Source organism: Lotus japonicus, chromosome 1 (genome assembly GCF_012489685.1).
Source record: "Lotus japonicus ecotype B-129 chromosome 1, LjGifu_v1.2".
Classification (NCBI taxonomy): Eukaryota; Viridiplantae; Streptophyta; class Magnoliopsida; order Fabales; family Fabaceae; genus Lotus; species Lotus japonicus.
In genome coordinates, this window is record NC_080041.1 from 90842084 (window position 1) to 90859236 (window position 17153).

At 35.1% G+C, this 17153-nt stretch overlaps 2 protein-coding genes across 4 annotated transcripts; both read right to left on the reverse strand.

Annotated features, from left to right (window-relative positions):
• Positions 1–4143: 4143 nt before the first annotated feature.
• On the reverse strand, positions 4144–8981 carry LOC130727694 (probable rhamnogalacturonate lyase B). 3 transcript variants are annotated; one of them, XM_057578906.1, is made up of 15 exons: positions 8820–8981; positions 8064–8185; positions 7906–7965; positions 7597–7716; positions 7377–7496; positions 7123–7264; positions 6714–6884; positions 6446–6601; positions 6253–6359; positions 5921–6011; positions 5636–5777; positions 5389–5545; positions 5036–5152; positions 4809–4935; positions 4144–4712 (listed from the first exon to the last, which is right to left on the reverse strand). In XM_057578906.1, the coding sequence occupies exons 2-15, from the start codon at positions 8177–8179 to the stop codon at positions 4455–4457; spliced, it is 1884 nt and encodes a 627-aa protein (XP_057434889.1). In that variant the 5' UTR covers positions 8180–8185; positions 8820–8981; the 3' UTR covers positions 4144–4454. The 3 variants fall into 3 exon arrangements, with proteins under 3 accessions (XP_057434889.1, XP_057434888.1, XP_057434887.1); XM_057578905.1 differs by lacking the exon at positions 8820–8981 and adding an exon at positions 8290–8530; XM_057578904.1 differs by lacking the exon at positions 8820–8981 and adding an exon at positions 8290–8531 and having other exon boundaries at positions 5389–5777.
• Positions 8982–9091: 110 nt separating this feature from the next.
• On the reverse strand, positions 9092–14678 carry LOC130727695 (uncharacterized). The gene is made up of 16 exons (XM_057578907.1): positions 14548–14678; positions 14282–14341; positions 13994–14115; positions 13849–13899; positions 13461–13580; positions 13254–13373; positions 12723–12864; positions 11885–12055; positions 11598–11753; positions 11382–11488; positions 10983–11073; positions 10455–10596; positions 10222–10378; positions 9907–10023; positions 9640–9766; positions 9092–9545 (listed from the first exon to the last, which is right to left on the reverse strand). Exons 2-16 carry the CDS (start codon positions 14321–14323, stop codon positions 9294–9296), a joined length of 1917 nt encoding a protein of 638 aa, XP_057434890.1. The 5' UTR covers positions 14324–14341; positions 14548–14678; the 3' UTR covers positions 9092–9293.
• Between the last annotated feature and the right edge of the window lie 2475 nt (positions 14679–17153).

Here is a 17153-nt window from a genome sequence, read left to right on the forward strand (position 1 = left end):
CACACAGCTCAAACATGATGAATAAAAACGTGCAAAATTTGAGAAATGAATATAAATTCTGGCTATCCTAAGTTTCGTAAATTTCTATAAATTATACCAAAATCTGGTTTAGAATGACTTCACACGCATGGATTTCTACAAACTATACTAAAATCTGGTTTAAAGAAATACAAAAACGGAAGAAGAACAATAGAAAAAACATTACATCAGAATCAAAACATTACGTCTTCAACAATGATTCGTTAAAGGGTCTATACAAAAATTTGTAAACTTTTGGATCAAAACACACAAATATGTGAAATTTAAGAATCCAGGATTGAATTACGAACAAAGGATAAACTGAAACGGCACAAACCATCAATCACAACATGATAAACTCTTCTTCACGTAACATCATCTTACGGCATACCTCTGTCCTGATCGCGACATGTGGCAGAGGTAGAAATAGCAGCTATCAAATCTCTGCGTGTCCATGGTAGCTTTGTGGACCCTCAGCACCAAATCAACTCCTTTTTCTTAGAATTAGCATTAAATAAATAATAAGATAAATTAAGATAAAATCAAGAAATAAATAACCTAAATCCTAATCAAATCTAAACTTTAAAAAGGTACTAAATAAATATAGATAAAAACTACCAAAATCTAGTAAATCACAATAAAAAAACTCATAACATCCTGAATTAAATAAAAATATGAAAATTCAATAAAAATACCATAAAAATTCATTTATACTCTAAAAGTAACTCAAAAATAAAATAAAATATTTCATGAAATTAAAATTAAATAAATAATAAATAAGGATAGATAAAAACTATCAAAATCTAGCAAATCACAATAAAAACTCATAAAATCCTGCATTAATTAAAAATCCAAAAATTGAATAAAAATTAATTATTATACTCTATAAATAAATGTAAAATAAAATAAAATATTTCCTGGAAGTAAAATTAAATAAATAATAATATAAAATTAAGAAATGAACAACCTAAATCCTAATCAAATCTAAAATTTAAAAAGGTACTAAATAAAGATAGATAAAACCTACCAAGTCTAGCAAATCACAATAAAAACTCATAAAATCCTGAATTAATTAAAAATCCGAAAATTTAAGAAAATTTAATTAATATACTCTAAAAGTAAATCTAAAATAAAATAAAGTTTTTCCTGGATTTAAAATAAAATAAAATTAAGAAATAAACAACCTAAATCCCAATCAAATCTAATATTAAAAATGGTATTAAATAAAGATAGATAAAAACTAAAAAAATCTAGCAAATCACAATAAAAACTCATAAAATCCCGAATTAATAAAAAATTCGAAAATTCAATAAAAATTAATCAATATATTCTAAAAATAAATTAAAATACCAAATCTTATCTTTTAAAATAATATCAATCAATTATTTTAGAATATATAAAATTAAAACATATATCAATTGAAAATTATATCTTCTAAAATAATATCAATTTAAAATAAATTAAAAGACCAAATCTTATCTTTTAAAATAATATCAATCAATTATTTTAGAATATATAAAATTAAAACATATGTCAATTGAAAATTATATCTTCTAAAATAATATCAATTAATTAGGTTAGAATATATAAAATTAAAACATACATCAATTGAAAATAATATCCTCTAACAAATTGACACGTGGAATAATTTTTATGAGAATTAATCTGGTGCTGACACGTCACTATGAAAGTTCTTCTTTTCTAATATATATTGATACCTCTCCTTTAAATTCTTGTTCGATAGGATTGACAAGTAGAACCGCCTCTGGATAGGCAAGAAGTTGGCCTTTAGGTGGTAATCGATCATCTGGAAGAGGCATGTTTCTTTATCCTTCCTAGTAATATAAAGCGGGGTTGTGATGATTCTAAACTTCCAACCAGCTAAAAAGAAAGGAAAGAAACCAGAAGGAATCAACTTCATTATTATTATTTTTAGGTTTAAATACTCTGTAGGTTCCTGAAATTGTCTGTCGTATGAAAATAAGTCCCTGAAATTTTTTTCTGATTCCGAATCCCTGGAAAATATTTTTTAATCAGAATAAGTCCCTACTCGTGTTTCCAGCCTATGTGGCACAATTTTTGCTGAGTCATTTATTCCACGTGGCTATTCTATTTTTTTTTAAATACACATGGATTAAAAAAAATTAAACATTTAAATTTAAAATTAAAATCTTTTAGGGATTTAGGGTTAATTAGATCTAGGGTTAATTAGCTTAATAAGATTTTAATTTTAAATTTATACATTTAAATTTTAAATGTAAATATATTTTGGGATTTAGGGTTAACTAGGGTTAATAAGATGAGAAGATGCGTCTAGGATGCACGAGTACTGGTACGGTACCGGGTACGGGTACGGTACCGGATACGGGGTACGGCGTTTTCAAAAAATCCTAGGTGCTGGTACGGCCGGGTACGTTAATATAGATATATGTACATTTATGTATATAGTGAAGTAAAAATAGAAAATATAGGCTATAATCAAACCTCTAACATAGACAATAGCACAATTTTGAGGAGAAAAAACGGCATGAAGCAATGAAGGTGAGAACTAAGAATGTGAGAGAAGTAAATTAGGTATTATTTACTTGCTGGGAATTTTTTTTAATTGTTTAATTATTAAATTAGTAAAAAAGTTTTTTAGGTAAGCCAAATTGTATTAAGGTGCACAAAAAGTGCTAAAAGTAAAAAAGTTCAAGACAAAGAAGAAGAGGGGAGGAAAATGCAAAAGTAAACAACAAAGTTGTAACCAAACCAGAGGAAAAAACAGGGAAACAGAGGGGAATGACTCAAAAGAACAAAAGACGCAGTGAGAGAAAGCATCACACAGATGAATGGCTTTCCCTTCCCTGCCCGACTCCTTAACCTCTGAATCCAGCACAAAAGAACTGCAAGCCCTCCAATCCCGCCACTCTATTGATCCCATCTCAGCCATCCTACTGCAGCAAAGACACACGATAACAGAGACCAGTGCCAATTTTTACATCAGAGTACCCAATTACGTACCCGTGCCGCACCGCCGACGTACCCAATGACCCACGACGTCCCCGGCGTTTTTCGGTGCGCACCGAAGCGCACCGAAGCGTACCCACGGCGTACCCGCACCCGGTGCGCACCCGGTACGGGTGCGAGGGCAGAAATGTCGTACCCGTGCTTCACAGAGATGCGTACAAGTCAAGATCTCTAGAAAAATCTTAATAGAAGATTAAAAATCTAGGGCTTGCTGGGAAGTGAAGTGAGAGGAGAGGGAGAAAAGAGACAATGTTGAAGTTAGAGAGGGAGAGGCTAGGGTTTTTGGATGGTGAATGAGAAAGAAGAGAAAAGGCTAAAGCGCTAAGCTAATTGAATGAGCTCTCGATCCTTTCCTCACTCATAGCTCTCACACTCATAGGAAACAAGCCTGGCCCAAGTGTTTTTTTTTTTTTAATTTCTATATATCTTTATTTTGGTCGGTTTGTTTAGGTTGGAGCCGAAACCGAAATTAACCGCATAAGACCACGAAAGGACTTTCTACATCTGCATAACCCTTTTTTCAACCTCACCCGCCCAGTTGCACAAAAAATACCTTGATTATGTCAGTTTCGAATTAGGTAGGTTGCATTCATAGCATCTTGGCGTTTTCAACATTGCTTAACCAGAACCAATTTTATCTTGCATTTTCATTTAACCCACACTTTGAGAATCCATGCATGTACTTCTATTGTGCTATTTCACGCTTTCTTTCTTAGTTTGTAACTTGAACGGGATATGACAGCTCTAATGATACCTTGTAATCAAACATATCATTTTTACTGAATTCTACCTGTTAATGTAATCTGAACGCAGACTAATCTTTCAACGCCGAGAAGTGAAGCTCAATTCAACCAACGTCAAGTGGTGCTCGACCTTCACAATATAAATTCAATTCCACATTATTTCTACCATGAAACACTTGTCTATCAAACATAGAAAATTTTCACCAAATTCATCATTTTTAGCCTTCACAATAACCTCTTATACGAATAATTCGATAGCAATTTTGTATCTTTGGAAGACTAACTTAGAGGGTAAAAAATAGAGGAGTAATATAGTTGCAAAATTTTACTCAGTGAATAATTTGATGATAAAAATCTTTCAGGACAGATTAAATGGTAGAGACCAAACTAAATTTGATTGTAAAATGTAGAACTAAAAATTTATGTAACATTTTTTTCTCAATGTCCTCCCACCTCAGAGATTTCACCATACACTCAGATGTCAAAGTGACAACAACCCTCTTAATAATGTTTTATCCATACATGAGTCCAGTGATCGAACTAAAGACAAAGCTTAAAGAACTTCAAGGTAGACTTCGCATACACAATGAGCAATAATTGAAGAACAAGTAGCAAAATTTCTTTACATAGTCAGACACAATGTAAGGAATTGCTAGACTATAGATGGACCTTCTAAAAGCTCTCTTAATTTTTCTTATTGAAACTAGACTCAGATGGACCTTCCAAACGAATATAATCATACATAATAGCTTGAAATGGGCCATTGCCTCTTGTCTGTGTCAAGAAGATGGTGTTATCTCCTTCTACAAGTCGAGTGCCTGGTATGTCCACATTGTAAAGCCAATAAAGGCCATGAATTCCATGTCTAGCGATTGAGTTATCCCTTCCAATCAATCCACTTGAAAATAGAGGACGATTTGCTTTTGGATCATTAACTCGAACCTTAAAATTGTAAACAGAGTATTTATGAACAACCTTGAACTTAACTAGTATTACCATCAACTCAATTCATATAATCAAGTAAGAAAATTGATGTACCTGAAGTTCAGAAAATGTGGCTGATGCCAAAGCCACTCGAAGTTTATAAATACTGCTTTTGTTCACATTATCAAGCTTAAACTTGATTTGCCATGTGGTTCCTTGATAAGTATTGTCATCTTTCTTCCTAAAATGGAGAGGAAAAGTCAACAATTTTTTGTTTCACCTTGCTGCAAATATAACAAGTTTGTAATGTGAAACCAGTGATGAAACTACTGGCTCTCTACCTGGTAACTTGAGCAAAGAACCAATCTTTGGTGTAGTCACTAACACCAACAGTGTAGATCAAGTCTTTGTCAGGGTATAATTCTGCATATCTCTCCCATAACCCATATTGCCTAAACCTGCAAATTATAATCAACTATTACAATATATATAGTCTTGGTTAATTTAAAATGCATTTACATGGGAAATTAATGTGGTCCAATGAAGTCAATCTTTGGATTTTGAAAATTTTCTTATCATATAAAATTTGGCTTCAGAATCAATTGTAGAAGAAGTTTCAAACATACACTAAATGCTTAATAATATGAAAGTTTAAGTTGAAATGTAAAGCCAATTAGCCAAAGAGGTGACTAACTTGTCAGGATGATTAACATAGAGTTTGTTGATATATTTGGGATTTGGATCAGGAACATAGAACTCGGCAGCAGAGCGATCAGGGATGCCTATTTCCCACAATGTGGGACCATCTCTTGGTGGCTCATATACAAGATCCCCAATGTCTATGTCACAAACTGTTTTCATAGAAACCAAATACAAAATACTTAGCACAAAAACTTTCTGTAGCTTCAAAAATAAAAGTGATAAAACTGGTTGATGAATACCTTCTGTTATGGTCATAGTCACATCATATTTATAGTCACCAATAAAACCAGGTACCCATGCGTACACATTATAGTCGCCAACACGAATATTGCTGATGGTGAAATAGCCATCATCATCTGCTTTAGCCCAAAACTGGTAATTCTGATCACAAATAAAATCTAATAAGAACATATTATGCAATATGCATCATTAAAAGGAATATTGTGCATCATAGTGAAATGAGCACACTAACAAGAACATGTACACTGAAGACTAGACCATGTTTTTCCTTTTTTTCAAGTTACCTTGCATTCTCTTTGCCAAGATCCCACTTCTCCAGGTGGAGCCAAGCCAACGTAGGCACCTTTCGCTGATATGTAGTCATCGTCTATATACCTATATATTTTATATGCCAAAATGGAATTGTTAGAAAACAAACTATTATATATTTGATTCAGGGATTAACTTCTCAAGTGCAGAATTGATTCAGTTAATTTGACAAGCAAGTTTAGGAGGTTCTCATTCTTAATTTCCAAAATTTGATGACCAAAAACAAATCTAAGGGATTTAGACAAATATATAAGAAATTTTTCAGGGGCTATGATTACTCTTAAAAACACAACTTATAAGAACTCACCTGTCTCTAACCAAAAGTCTGCCACTAACATTACCACGTTCATCCCACTTTGAGAAATCATCTGAATCAGGAAAACTGTAGGGCCAGCTTTGGACTTCCACCAACATCTATAAGTTAATTGGTATATATGTTCTTGTGTTAGAAAATCTAGCTTTATATTATATGTAGATTGATAAAGTAAGTAATATTGAACCTGCAGTTTAGCATCGTCCCATAGATTAGGGACGGCACTTCCATCATCAGTAGAATTTAAATAGATAAAAACTGGACCAAAAACTTTCTTCCATGCCTCACCAGCTTTGAACTTAGGCACCAGATCCTCTCCGCTATAATGAGCGCTTAGAAACACCTGATTGTGTTATTTTAGACCAACAACATTCTAAAATCAGATCCAAGTTATAGCACCATACTTAACAATTTGATTACATTTCTTCCATGCACATGATTAATTAAGCACTTACAGCAAGCGTGGTAGGTCCAACGTGGGAAGTTAAGTTTTGTTTGAGGGGTCCACCAGATCGAAACTCATTGCTAGGCGTAATTAGCCAGAATCCGACACCCGGATCCTTGCAAATCCATCCATGAACTTGGCTATCTTTGTTATCACATGAATATTGGTACTTGTCATCCACCTATACATCAAAATTGCAATCATTGTGCCTAAAATGTTGTGTAGACATTCAATAGGTGTAGACAAGCGTAGTGAGAGAATAAGAGAAGACAGTGAAGCAATGAATATGAAATATAATGAGACATGTAAAAACAGAGAAAAATGATGAGTATATATTGTTTGGGTGTATAAGGATCATATATGTCAAAGTGCATATCTATGTCCTTGGGACACTTTAAGATCTTTTAATGTAAATATACCTCTCCTTTTAGTTCTGGTTCAATAGGGTTGACAAGTAGAACTGCTTCTGGATATGCAAGTGGTTGGCCTTTAGGTGGTACTCTGTCATCTGGAAGAGGCATGTCTCTTTGTCTATTATCTGCCATTGCCATATAATGGAACCTGACCGCACAAAACATAGCATATATATTAGCCTATGATCAACAATGACTAGAAGCAAGAAAGTTAATTACAGAACATAAAATAAAATGTTAAGCTTTGAATGCTTACGTACTTCTCTTTTCTAAGCTTGAAAGCTATTCTTGTTTCGTCAAGATTGAAAGCAGGCCAATCCTCCAAGTGCTCATAAATTGCATACGAGTAGAAGCCAGAACAACCACGAAGCATTATGAACCTAAAAGTCACACATGCATAATAAAATCGATAATAGATATAGATTTTTCATATCCAGTGCCACCATCTTAACAATGTTATTGAGGGTAGGTTTCACTAACCTCTTATCAATATTCAAAGGAACCAACTTGCCCTCAAGGGAAGCATCCCACATCCTAGTGAAGGATACCTCAACTTGGTCCTCATTTTCCACTATAACTTTGAAAGTGGTTCCCTTTATCCTGCCCTCACAAACGTGTATCACAAAATGTGCTTTACTTACAATATAAAGATTTTGAAAACATGTGAAAATAAACTAGACGTGACTAGATGATTATAGATATAATGGGAGGAACAAACAGAAAATTCAAATATATGCCATGAGTTTGTGAAACTAATTATCAACACACATAGCTGAGAGAGAGACATACACATCAAATCTACCGGTGGTTCCTGTACTGGTTGGTGAGCTCCAAACAAGGTCCCAATATCTACATGAAGTTACAAAAAGAATTGTGTTACTGGGAGGAGAGCCAAACAATGTTCCTTAATCTGTAAAAATTAACAATTGTGTCTTTGTAGGGTGTACCCTCTGTTAGATTCGTCATTCAAAACTTCAAGCAAGTTGTCAATGCTATTGTACTGAATTCCAGTCACAATTCCCTCAGGATTGGACAATGTGACTTGTAGTATGCCATTGTCCATCACCACCTACACATGAAGTTTTATAATAGTCTTAAAACAATCTAATTGAGACGAGTGTAAAAGTTATTCATTCAGATGGAAGGAAAATCATTCTAGAGAGATTTAAATACATGACGATCTTGAATACTGAGTTGCACCCCAAGAGGTGGCATGGTTGTAGTAGCAGTAAACCAGATATGTGCACAATGAAGGTCTCACAGATTCAGAGTGGTTTGAAAATGGCTAAGAAATTATCTTTCTAATGAGAAGAAAGCATGTCCTTTATATGGTTCAGTGACAGTGGCTGGTTTTTAGCACAACGTTTGGAAAAGAAAAAAAATAAACAGTTTGTGCTTTTGTCCTGCCAACAGAAATTGGACAGCCAGAGAGCTTAAATATGTTGGGTTTAGTTTCCTTGAACTAGAAAGAAAGCATTCTTTAAATCTCTTTACTTAGTCGCAACAGTTGTTTGGTGGTGTATGTGGTGTATTAGATAAAGTCGTGAGATTGAAGAAGCAGCCAATCACATTATTGAAGCACAAAAGTATTCAAGGTTATTATTCCTCGTTTTGCTTTCTTTCTGTAAAAGCTAAAACTTAATGAGTCTGTTCAAACGATCTTTTATAAAGTCAAATACAACAGATAATTCTTAATGTCCTACCTTCTGGATGGGCTTTATTGTGTTCGGAAGGAGAGCTAATATCAAACAAAGTCTACCATGTACAGCTTTTGAGCCTTCCTAGTACTCACCAAATGATAGTTCCTGGGCCATACTCAACATTGTATCCTCAAATATCTAATCAATAATTCATATACAGTATGACATAGTAAAAATCTAATGTTCAAATCCGAGGTGAAATCCCACATTATTCAAAACAAGAAAATGTTCAATCTTCCTGTTTCATGAATGATGGTGGCTGAACAAGTCTAACATAAATAACAGAAATATGAATTTGTCATATATAAAGGTATTACAAAACGTTGGTACATATGCCAAATCAAACACAAAGACAAACAATACATTTCAGAGAAAAGAAAAGAAAATGATAATATGTATACACTGTTCACTAACATATACATTCCAATATGATGAAAATGTACAACAACTTAGATTCATTCATTACCCAATATTATGCTAAATTTCTTCTTTGAAACAAGGAGGGCCTTCCAAACGAATATAATCATACATGATGCCCTGGAAGGGACTGGTACATCTTGGCTGCGTAAAATACATAGTATTCGTGCCACCAATAAGAAGAGAGCTTGGTATATTCACATGGTACAGCCAATAGAGTCCACGAACTCCGTGTCTTGCAATTGAGTTTTCCCTTCCTATTAATCCAGTGGTAAATACGGGACGTCTTGCATTGGGATCATTTATTCGAATCTTCACAGACAAATCACACAGGTCAGCACAATACATGTTATATCTAAAGAGGTCTTATGTGTGTGAGAGAGACAGAAAAGTCAAGGGACTTCACCTGCAATTCAGCTAATGTTGCAGATGCAAGTGCAACTCTCAGTTTATATGTACTTCCCTGGACCACACTACCAACTTCAAACTTGATTTGCCAAGTTGTTCCTTGAAGAGTGTTGTCCCCTCCTTTTCTGCAGTTAAGCAAAGATTGAAAAATTAGTACAGAGTACGTAGTGTATAGTTTAAAATAAATGCAACAATTATCAATGAAGTAGGACACTATAGTCTTCAGCCGTGTTATATCAATAAATAGATATAAGAAGAACCAGACCTGGGAGCCTGAGCAAAAAACCAATCCTTCCTATAGTCACTAACACCAATTGTGTAAACCAAATCTGCATCAGGATACAATTCTGTATATCTGTCCCACAATCCATACTGCCTGAATCTACAAGTTGAAAGGAGAAAAAGAAGTTCTAAGAACAGATTACTGACATCTCGAGGAAACATTTTCATAACATATAAGAAGATAAAATGCACAGTTGGTGCTGATTGTTTTAATATGTAATATAGGTCCAAAAATAAGCAAATTTTTTTATAGAATGAGCACAGAAATATGCTCCTAATAACAGATAATAGAGCTAACCTGTCTGGATGACCGATAAAAAGCTTATTAATATATTGTGGATTGGGATCAGGAACGTAAAATTCTGCAGCAGATCTATCAGGAATACCTATTTCCCACAATGTGGGACCATCTCTTGGAGGCTCATATATAAGTTCACCCAATTCAATATAAGATCCTACATTGCAAGTTTGGTGAGAAATTTTTATGCAAGGTGCCAACAATTTCAACCTTTACCAGGTTAAGGTAGGAACCTGAAGTTATCTTCATAAAATCATCACATCTATAGTCCCCAATAAAACCCGGTACCCAAGCAAAAAGGTTGTAGTCGCCTGCACGTATATTGCTAATTGTGAAAAATCCATTATCGTCTGCTCTGGTCCAGAATTGATAGTCCTGGAAGCAGTAGAAGTTAAATAATCATTGTTAGAAAAGAGTTCATTTGGGCACCCACAATAGCATTCTTGTGATTATTTTAACACATAAGATTTATGTTTTTCAAAAGGAAAGGAAAACAAGGTTATGTCTAACATTGTTTGTAATATTCTTGATTTGTCAAAGAATGAGATTAGTACATTTTTAACTTCAACCCTTCAACTATTAGCTGTTTTCAAATTTCAACTACTAAATAAAAATAACAGATTATATTGTCAACTACAGACTGACTTCAACTTAGTTCTTAATATTAGAGCAATGAAAATTTTAATAACCCCAGCCTCACCCCAAATGGAGGAAAGAAAAAAGACAATTGAGGATAACCTAAAAAAGTGAAGGAAGAACACCTTGCATTCTCTTTGCCATGAGCCTGCATCTCCTGGTGGGGCGAGACCAACATAAGCACCATTTGCTGATATTAAGTCGGTGCTGATGTACCTAGACATGATAATTAGACCGGTTCACTCAAATTCACATATATAGAAAAAAAGAGCCACAATGTTGCTGCTGAAAAACAATCGATTAGTTATTCAATAAAATAAAGTGAGAACCTTCTATTTTACCATATTACAAAATAATGAAAAGATGTCAATAAATAGTAGCATTTATGTACCCGAAAAGAAGTCCTAGACTCGCAGCAGCGAGATTTTGGTTGTATTCCAAGCACCGGTATAACAACACCATACATATCCAACAATGCAAAATTAAAAGCTCATGAACAAACTAGAAATATCCCGCATACTTACCTGTCTAATACAAGTAATCTGCCACTGACGTTGCCCCGTTGATCTGCCTTTGGAAAATCCTCTGAAGCAGGGAAATAATATGGCCAATTTTGAACTTCATTCATCATCTGAATATCAACTAAAATCAGTATTATCTTACAAGTTACAACTTCTGCATCCAACTGTACTATGCATGCATCTCCAAACAACAAAAGTACAAGAGACACATGGGTGAACCTGTATTTTTGCATCCTCCCATAGCCAAAGTGGGTCATCACCAATTGATCCAGAATTGAGATAAATATATACAGGACCAAAAACCTTCTTCCATGGTTCACCACCTCTAATTTTGGGCACCAAATCTTGTCCCGCATAGTGACCACTAAGAAACATCTAATGATGCCAATTCAACAAACACATAATTTTATAAGAGATAATATCAGATCAAAGATTACAACTTGAGGTAACACAGTATGATAGCCATGTGGTAAAACTATCACCATGGTCTCAATTCGTTCACTTACTGCAAGTGTGGTGGGTCCTACATGTGAGGTCAGATTCTGTTTGAGAGGCCCACCAGAACGAAACTCATCACTAGGAGTAATCTGCCAGAATCCTACAGGTGGACTGAATGATATCCACCCATGGACTCGATTATCTATGTTTTCACATGAATATTGATACTTGTCATCCACCTGTGAATTAGAATCAAATGAAACCACAACAGAATACTTCATACTACACAGTCAACCTATGCAAAGGGAATCATCTCTATCTCCTTTTCAACTAGAAATATGAAAAAATATCTTAGTGAACACTCAACACTTGTAAACTCAACTAACCATTATGTGTGCGTTTGGACTTTGAACAATTATCTTCAATAAGATGTAGTTTAGAACAATTAGTTTTGAAAGAATTCATTTTGGAAGAATGAGCTCTATGGAGTATGGAAGTATTTAATGAAAGAAATTTTATAAAAATGTGTCCTGTTTGGAAGGACAAGGGTGACATACAAAATCCTGCAAATTATGGGGGGGGGGACTAAGCTCATGAGTCATACTATGGAATTATGGGAGAAGGGTTGAATGGAGATTAAGAAACCTACATTACAGAAAGACGATTTGGTCTAATGTCAGGGAAGTTGACCATTAAAGCAATACACTTGCTATAAAGATTGATGTAGAGATATTAGAGGAACCAAAAAGATTTACACATGGTTTTCATCAATTTGGAAAAGGCATCAATGGGTGGGGATGAAGTTGATGTTAAACTTAACATCAGTTTCATATGCATAATCAAACATGCCTACATGTATATAAGACCTAAAATAGACTAAAAAGGCAAAGAAATTGCAACTAGTACCTCTCCTTTCAGTCGTGGATCCTTGGGATTGACTAGTAGGACAGCTTCTGGGTAGGCCAAGGTTTGGCACTTTCCTGGTAACCGGTCCTCCGGGAAAGGCATAATCCTTTTCCTATTGTCGGCCATAGCCATGTATTGAAACCTACATTCTTGATTGTTAAATTGGTTGCATATGCAAAATCAAAAAAGGATTGTCTGTCGTCTACTATGAACATCTCCACTAATGTTTTTGTCAAAAATATAAGATAAACAATTCACGTGTCTTCCCAAAGTGCTTATGCTTTTGATATAATATCAAAGCCTTTATGCTTGAGTTAGTTTTTCCGCTAGATTTGTTAAATAAGTTATTTTTGGAATAGAAAAATCATTTGAAAGTGCTAGGAAATTATTTAGCCATTTTCATCTTTGCAAAGTTTTGTTCAATAAACAAATACAGAAAAAAAGTAGATTGAGAAGTACTACTAAAAGATCATGCTTGTACTTAAAATGACAGCTGAAATGTGTCTGTGTGTAGAGATATATATAATGTACTTTTCTTTTCTAAGCTTGAAAGTGATCCTAGTTTCACCAAGATCAAAATCCGGCCATCCATTTAAGTGCTCATAAATTCCATAAGAGTAGAAGCCTGATGAACCACGGAGCATTATGAATCTGAAATTGATCATTCACAAATATTAATACAGACGGTAACTACAATTTCAAAAAAGGTAAACAAAATTTGAGCAAGGAGTCAAGGACCTTTTGTCAATATTTAAGGGCACAAACTTTCCCTCGAGAGAAGGATCCCACATTCTGGTGAATGAAAGCTCCAGCTGTTCCTCGTTTTGAACTACAACTTTAAAACACGTTCCTTTAATCCTGGACGAAAATATCTTGAGTTCACATTCGCTTAAAATATTATTCTTAGAGCAATAACAGATAAGACTGTCCACAGAACATGTAAGCAAAATAGAGGCTTTTTTTTCAACGAGTTTACATTTCAGCTGGTGTGACATAAAAACCACTCCTAGTTTAATTGCAAATTGTAATTGGTGGATGCATTTGAATATTTCTTTATAAGAATTTGACATGGTGGAAGAATATCAAAAACTCAATGCAGTAACAAAAGCAAGTAGTACTGCCATACACATCAAAGATTCCTTTGCTTCCCGGTGCGCTCCAAACAAGATCCCAGTACCTACTCATTCAATTGAAAAACAAAATCAGAATCCATGTTGAAAAAGTGAATTTCCTCACAATCAGTAGAAGAAATATATTTTTCTTTCACATACCCTCTATTAGATTCCTTGTTGAGAACTTCAAGTAAATTATCAACACCATTATATCGTATACCAGTGACGATTCCATCAGGATTTGACAACGTAACTTGGACTATGCCATTATCCATCACCACCTGCACATGCCAAATTAGTTAAATAGTGATGCAGCAGCAGCAATTTAACTTAGACAATAAGGTCTAGGACTAGATACATTGAATATAATCAAATATGACAAAACATTTCAAGGTTTCGAAATCGAAGGCAAGATATAATGAAGAAAAAATGCACAAGGAAACTTACATGGTTCTCTAGTATGTGCAACCGTACCCCTGGAGCAGCCATGGTGAATCCTTGCTTTTACTGGCAGATAACAAAGGGATCAGAGACAAGTGAACGAACATGTCAAATTCAATCACATTCAACAAAAACGAGTAAAAATTCCAAATTAAATTCGTCCGAAAGTGATTGAATAGTGTGATTAGCAAGCAATCAACTACAAATTGCAGTGAGAAATGAATATCTTTGATGAATTACTAGCGATAGAGAAGGATCGGCGTTTCACACACCTGAGTTTGCCGTGTAAACGTGGCGGAGCAAAGGGAATGAAAATAGAAACTTCGCCGGAGCAAAGATTCTAACAACAGTACACTGTCTGTCGCAGAAGTTTTAACCGAATGTCATCGATTGATCTCTAAAATTTCTGAAGTATCTTTATTTTATTATAAAAAGGGTTAAAATAATAGTAACTTTAATTTATCATGTTGAAATATCATGCATAAAATGGAATGGATTAAATGAAATAATAGCATAAATCCATTATACATAGATATTTTATTATCTAAGTAGAATAAAAATTTAGTTTGTAACTCTAGTTTTTATCATCATATTCCACTATTTGTAATGCTTTCATAGATCTACGATTTTTCTGTTCAATTTTTCTTATAAGTTTATCTCCCAACTTATGTGAGAGAAGAAAAAGTTTGTGCGAGCATTTATGATCCTAGATGTACTTCTCATTACAATTATAAAAGAGGCCTAAAGCTTTGAGTTACTACATTTGAGGTGCCATAAGTTTTTTTATTATGAGAGATAATGTAGTAGATGGCTTAGGTATGGTGTATGAAGTAGAATTAGTTAGTCTAATGGAGGAAGTAGAGGCAAAATGGTTGGATGAGTGTTGGAAATTCTATGTGGATGGTAATTATGATTGAAGGTATGAAAAACGGTAGAAAGGGGGGGTTTGAATAACGTTTTTAAGATAAAACTTCCACCTTAAAGATTTGAACAAATCTTTTTGAGAACTAAGTGCTAGAGATGAGAGATAGAAAAGCACACAAGGATTTTATCCTGGTTCACTTGATAAATCACTCAAGCTACTCCAGTCCACCCGTTAAGGTGATTTCTTCCTTCTTAGAATGAAGGCAATCCACTAATCAGGTAAGAGTTACAACTGCACTTGAAACCTACAAGTGACTAACAATTACACTAACTTAGCTCACACTAAGATTCACTCTCTTAGTCTTCTCTAGGATCCGATCAACCTTGATCTCCTAAAGGAACTAAACAAACTGTTTAATTAAAGAATGTTTACAAGAGATTTGCTTCTAAAAAGCTAATAGTAAACACAATGAAATTCAAATGAAAGAATGCTTGAAGGTTTTTGAATATAGCTTGTGCTTATGTAAATTCTTCCCACCGCATCTTTCAATCTTCAGTCTCTATTTATACTCCAAGGATTAGGGTTTGAACGCTGCATGGGAATGCTACCGTTGGAGGGCAGTTCTGGAAATTCCAGCTTCTGCTGTGTCTGAGACTGTTAGGTAGGTCGTCAGGATAGTACTGTTGCTTTTGTACTTTGAAAGTGACTTGACCTTTAGACCTAGGAGACTTCTGATCAGGGGAATGCTTCATGTTGGAACTTGTGAAGCCGGTTGATCAGAGTCAGAGGGAAAGCACAGATCCCCTGACCGTTGTATCTTCTGATTCTGAACTCAGAGGAAAGTACATGGTCTTCAGAGTTTCTTGCTTCTGGACATCAGAGTTTCCACTATTCAGCTTCTGGATCTTCAGAGTCTTCTACACCATCAGAACATCTGAGCCTTCAGTGTTTCTTGGTTTTCAGAACTTCTGGATCTTCAGAGCTTCTAGTGACTGAGTCCACATTAGAGTTTGTGTAGCTTCAGAACTTCTGAAGCTTTTCCACTGTTCATATTGAACATGATCAATGCGAAAACGTTGCTTGGGTCACTCTTTATGCACAGTGCTTCTGATTTGTGTGGGATTAAATTGAGGTCAGAGCCTGTAAATAGCACACTCAGAAAAACACGTTAGAGTACCATAATTGTTCACATCAAAAGGTTAACTTGTAATCATCAAAACATAGAGTTGTACTACTAGATCAAAACTTGATCTTACAATGATGAGTACGGAGAAACCATCGGGTAAAGGACAATGATGAAATCAACAATTTGGTAGGATTAGTATAATCTACCGGCTTATATTAACTTAGAGTAGATAAAAGGAGAAAACTATATTTTTTTGGGGTACAAAAAAGGAGCAGCAAAAGCAAGAAAGAAAGCAAGGAAAACATCGAGGCTAGGGCCTTAGAAACGAAACTCCTAACGCATCCGCTAAAAGGAGACTACCCAAACTCGGTAGGGGATTTGACAAGAGCACCAAGTCCTCAGCCTGTCCAGCACCATACTTCGCGAGAAAGTCAGCGCACGCATTCCCTTCCCGAAGCGTGTGCACAAGCTTGACATTCCAAGCGCGAGCTAGAAGATCCCGAATATCCATAAGAAGCGTTGCATACAGATGGCGAGGGGCCGGAGGAGCCAACACTAAATCAACCTCATACAAAGAATCCGACTGGAACTCAACAATCTTGAACCCCATGTCCCAAGCAAGCGTTAAGCCATGGAAGATTGCCAAGAGTTCCATGTGCAAGATAGTTGGGTCTGAACTGGAACCAAAGAAACCTCTGATCCATTCCCCATCAGCGCAACGGAGGCAGCCACCAAACCCACTCCGATATGGGACTCCCAAAACACTTCCATCCGCGTTCACAACAATGCAACCATCCAGCGTCGAGCTCCACCTAACCCAACGATGTTGGCGGGGAGCCACAACCGAGGGAAACGCGCGTTGGATATCAGAAACCATAGCAGTTATG

Excerpts from the sequence above, each read along its gene's own strand:
- LOC130727694 (XM_057578904.1), bottom strand. The coding sequence starts at position 8,331 with ATGCCACCTCTTGGGGTGCAACTCAGTATTCAAGATCGTCAT. Across the intron at positions 7,717-7,905 it reads ACCACCGGTAGATTTGATGT|GATAAAGGGAACCACTTTCA; the intron begins GTATGTCTCTCT and ends TTGTGAGGGCAG. Across the intron at positions 5,153-5,388 it reads TATGTTAATCATCCTGACAA|GTTTAGGCAATATGGGTTAT; the intron begins GTTAGTCACCTC and ends TATAATTTGCAG.
- LOC130727695 (XM_057578907.1), bottom strand. The coding sequence starts at position 14,323 with ATGGCTGCTCCAGGGGTACGGTTGCACATACTAGAGAACCAT. Across the intron at positions 10,024-10,221 it reads TTTATCGGTCATCCAGACAG|ATTCAGGCAGTATGGATTGT; the intron begins GTTAGCTCTATT and ends TTCAACTTGTAG. Across the intron at positions 9,546-9,639 it reads CAACATTAGCTGAATTGCAG|ATTCGAATAAATGATCCCAA; the intron begins GTGAAGTCCCTT and ends TTGTCTGTGAAG.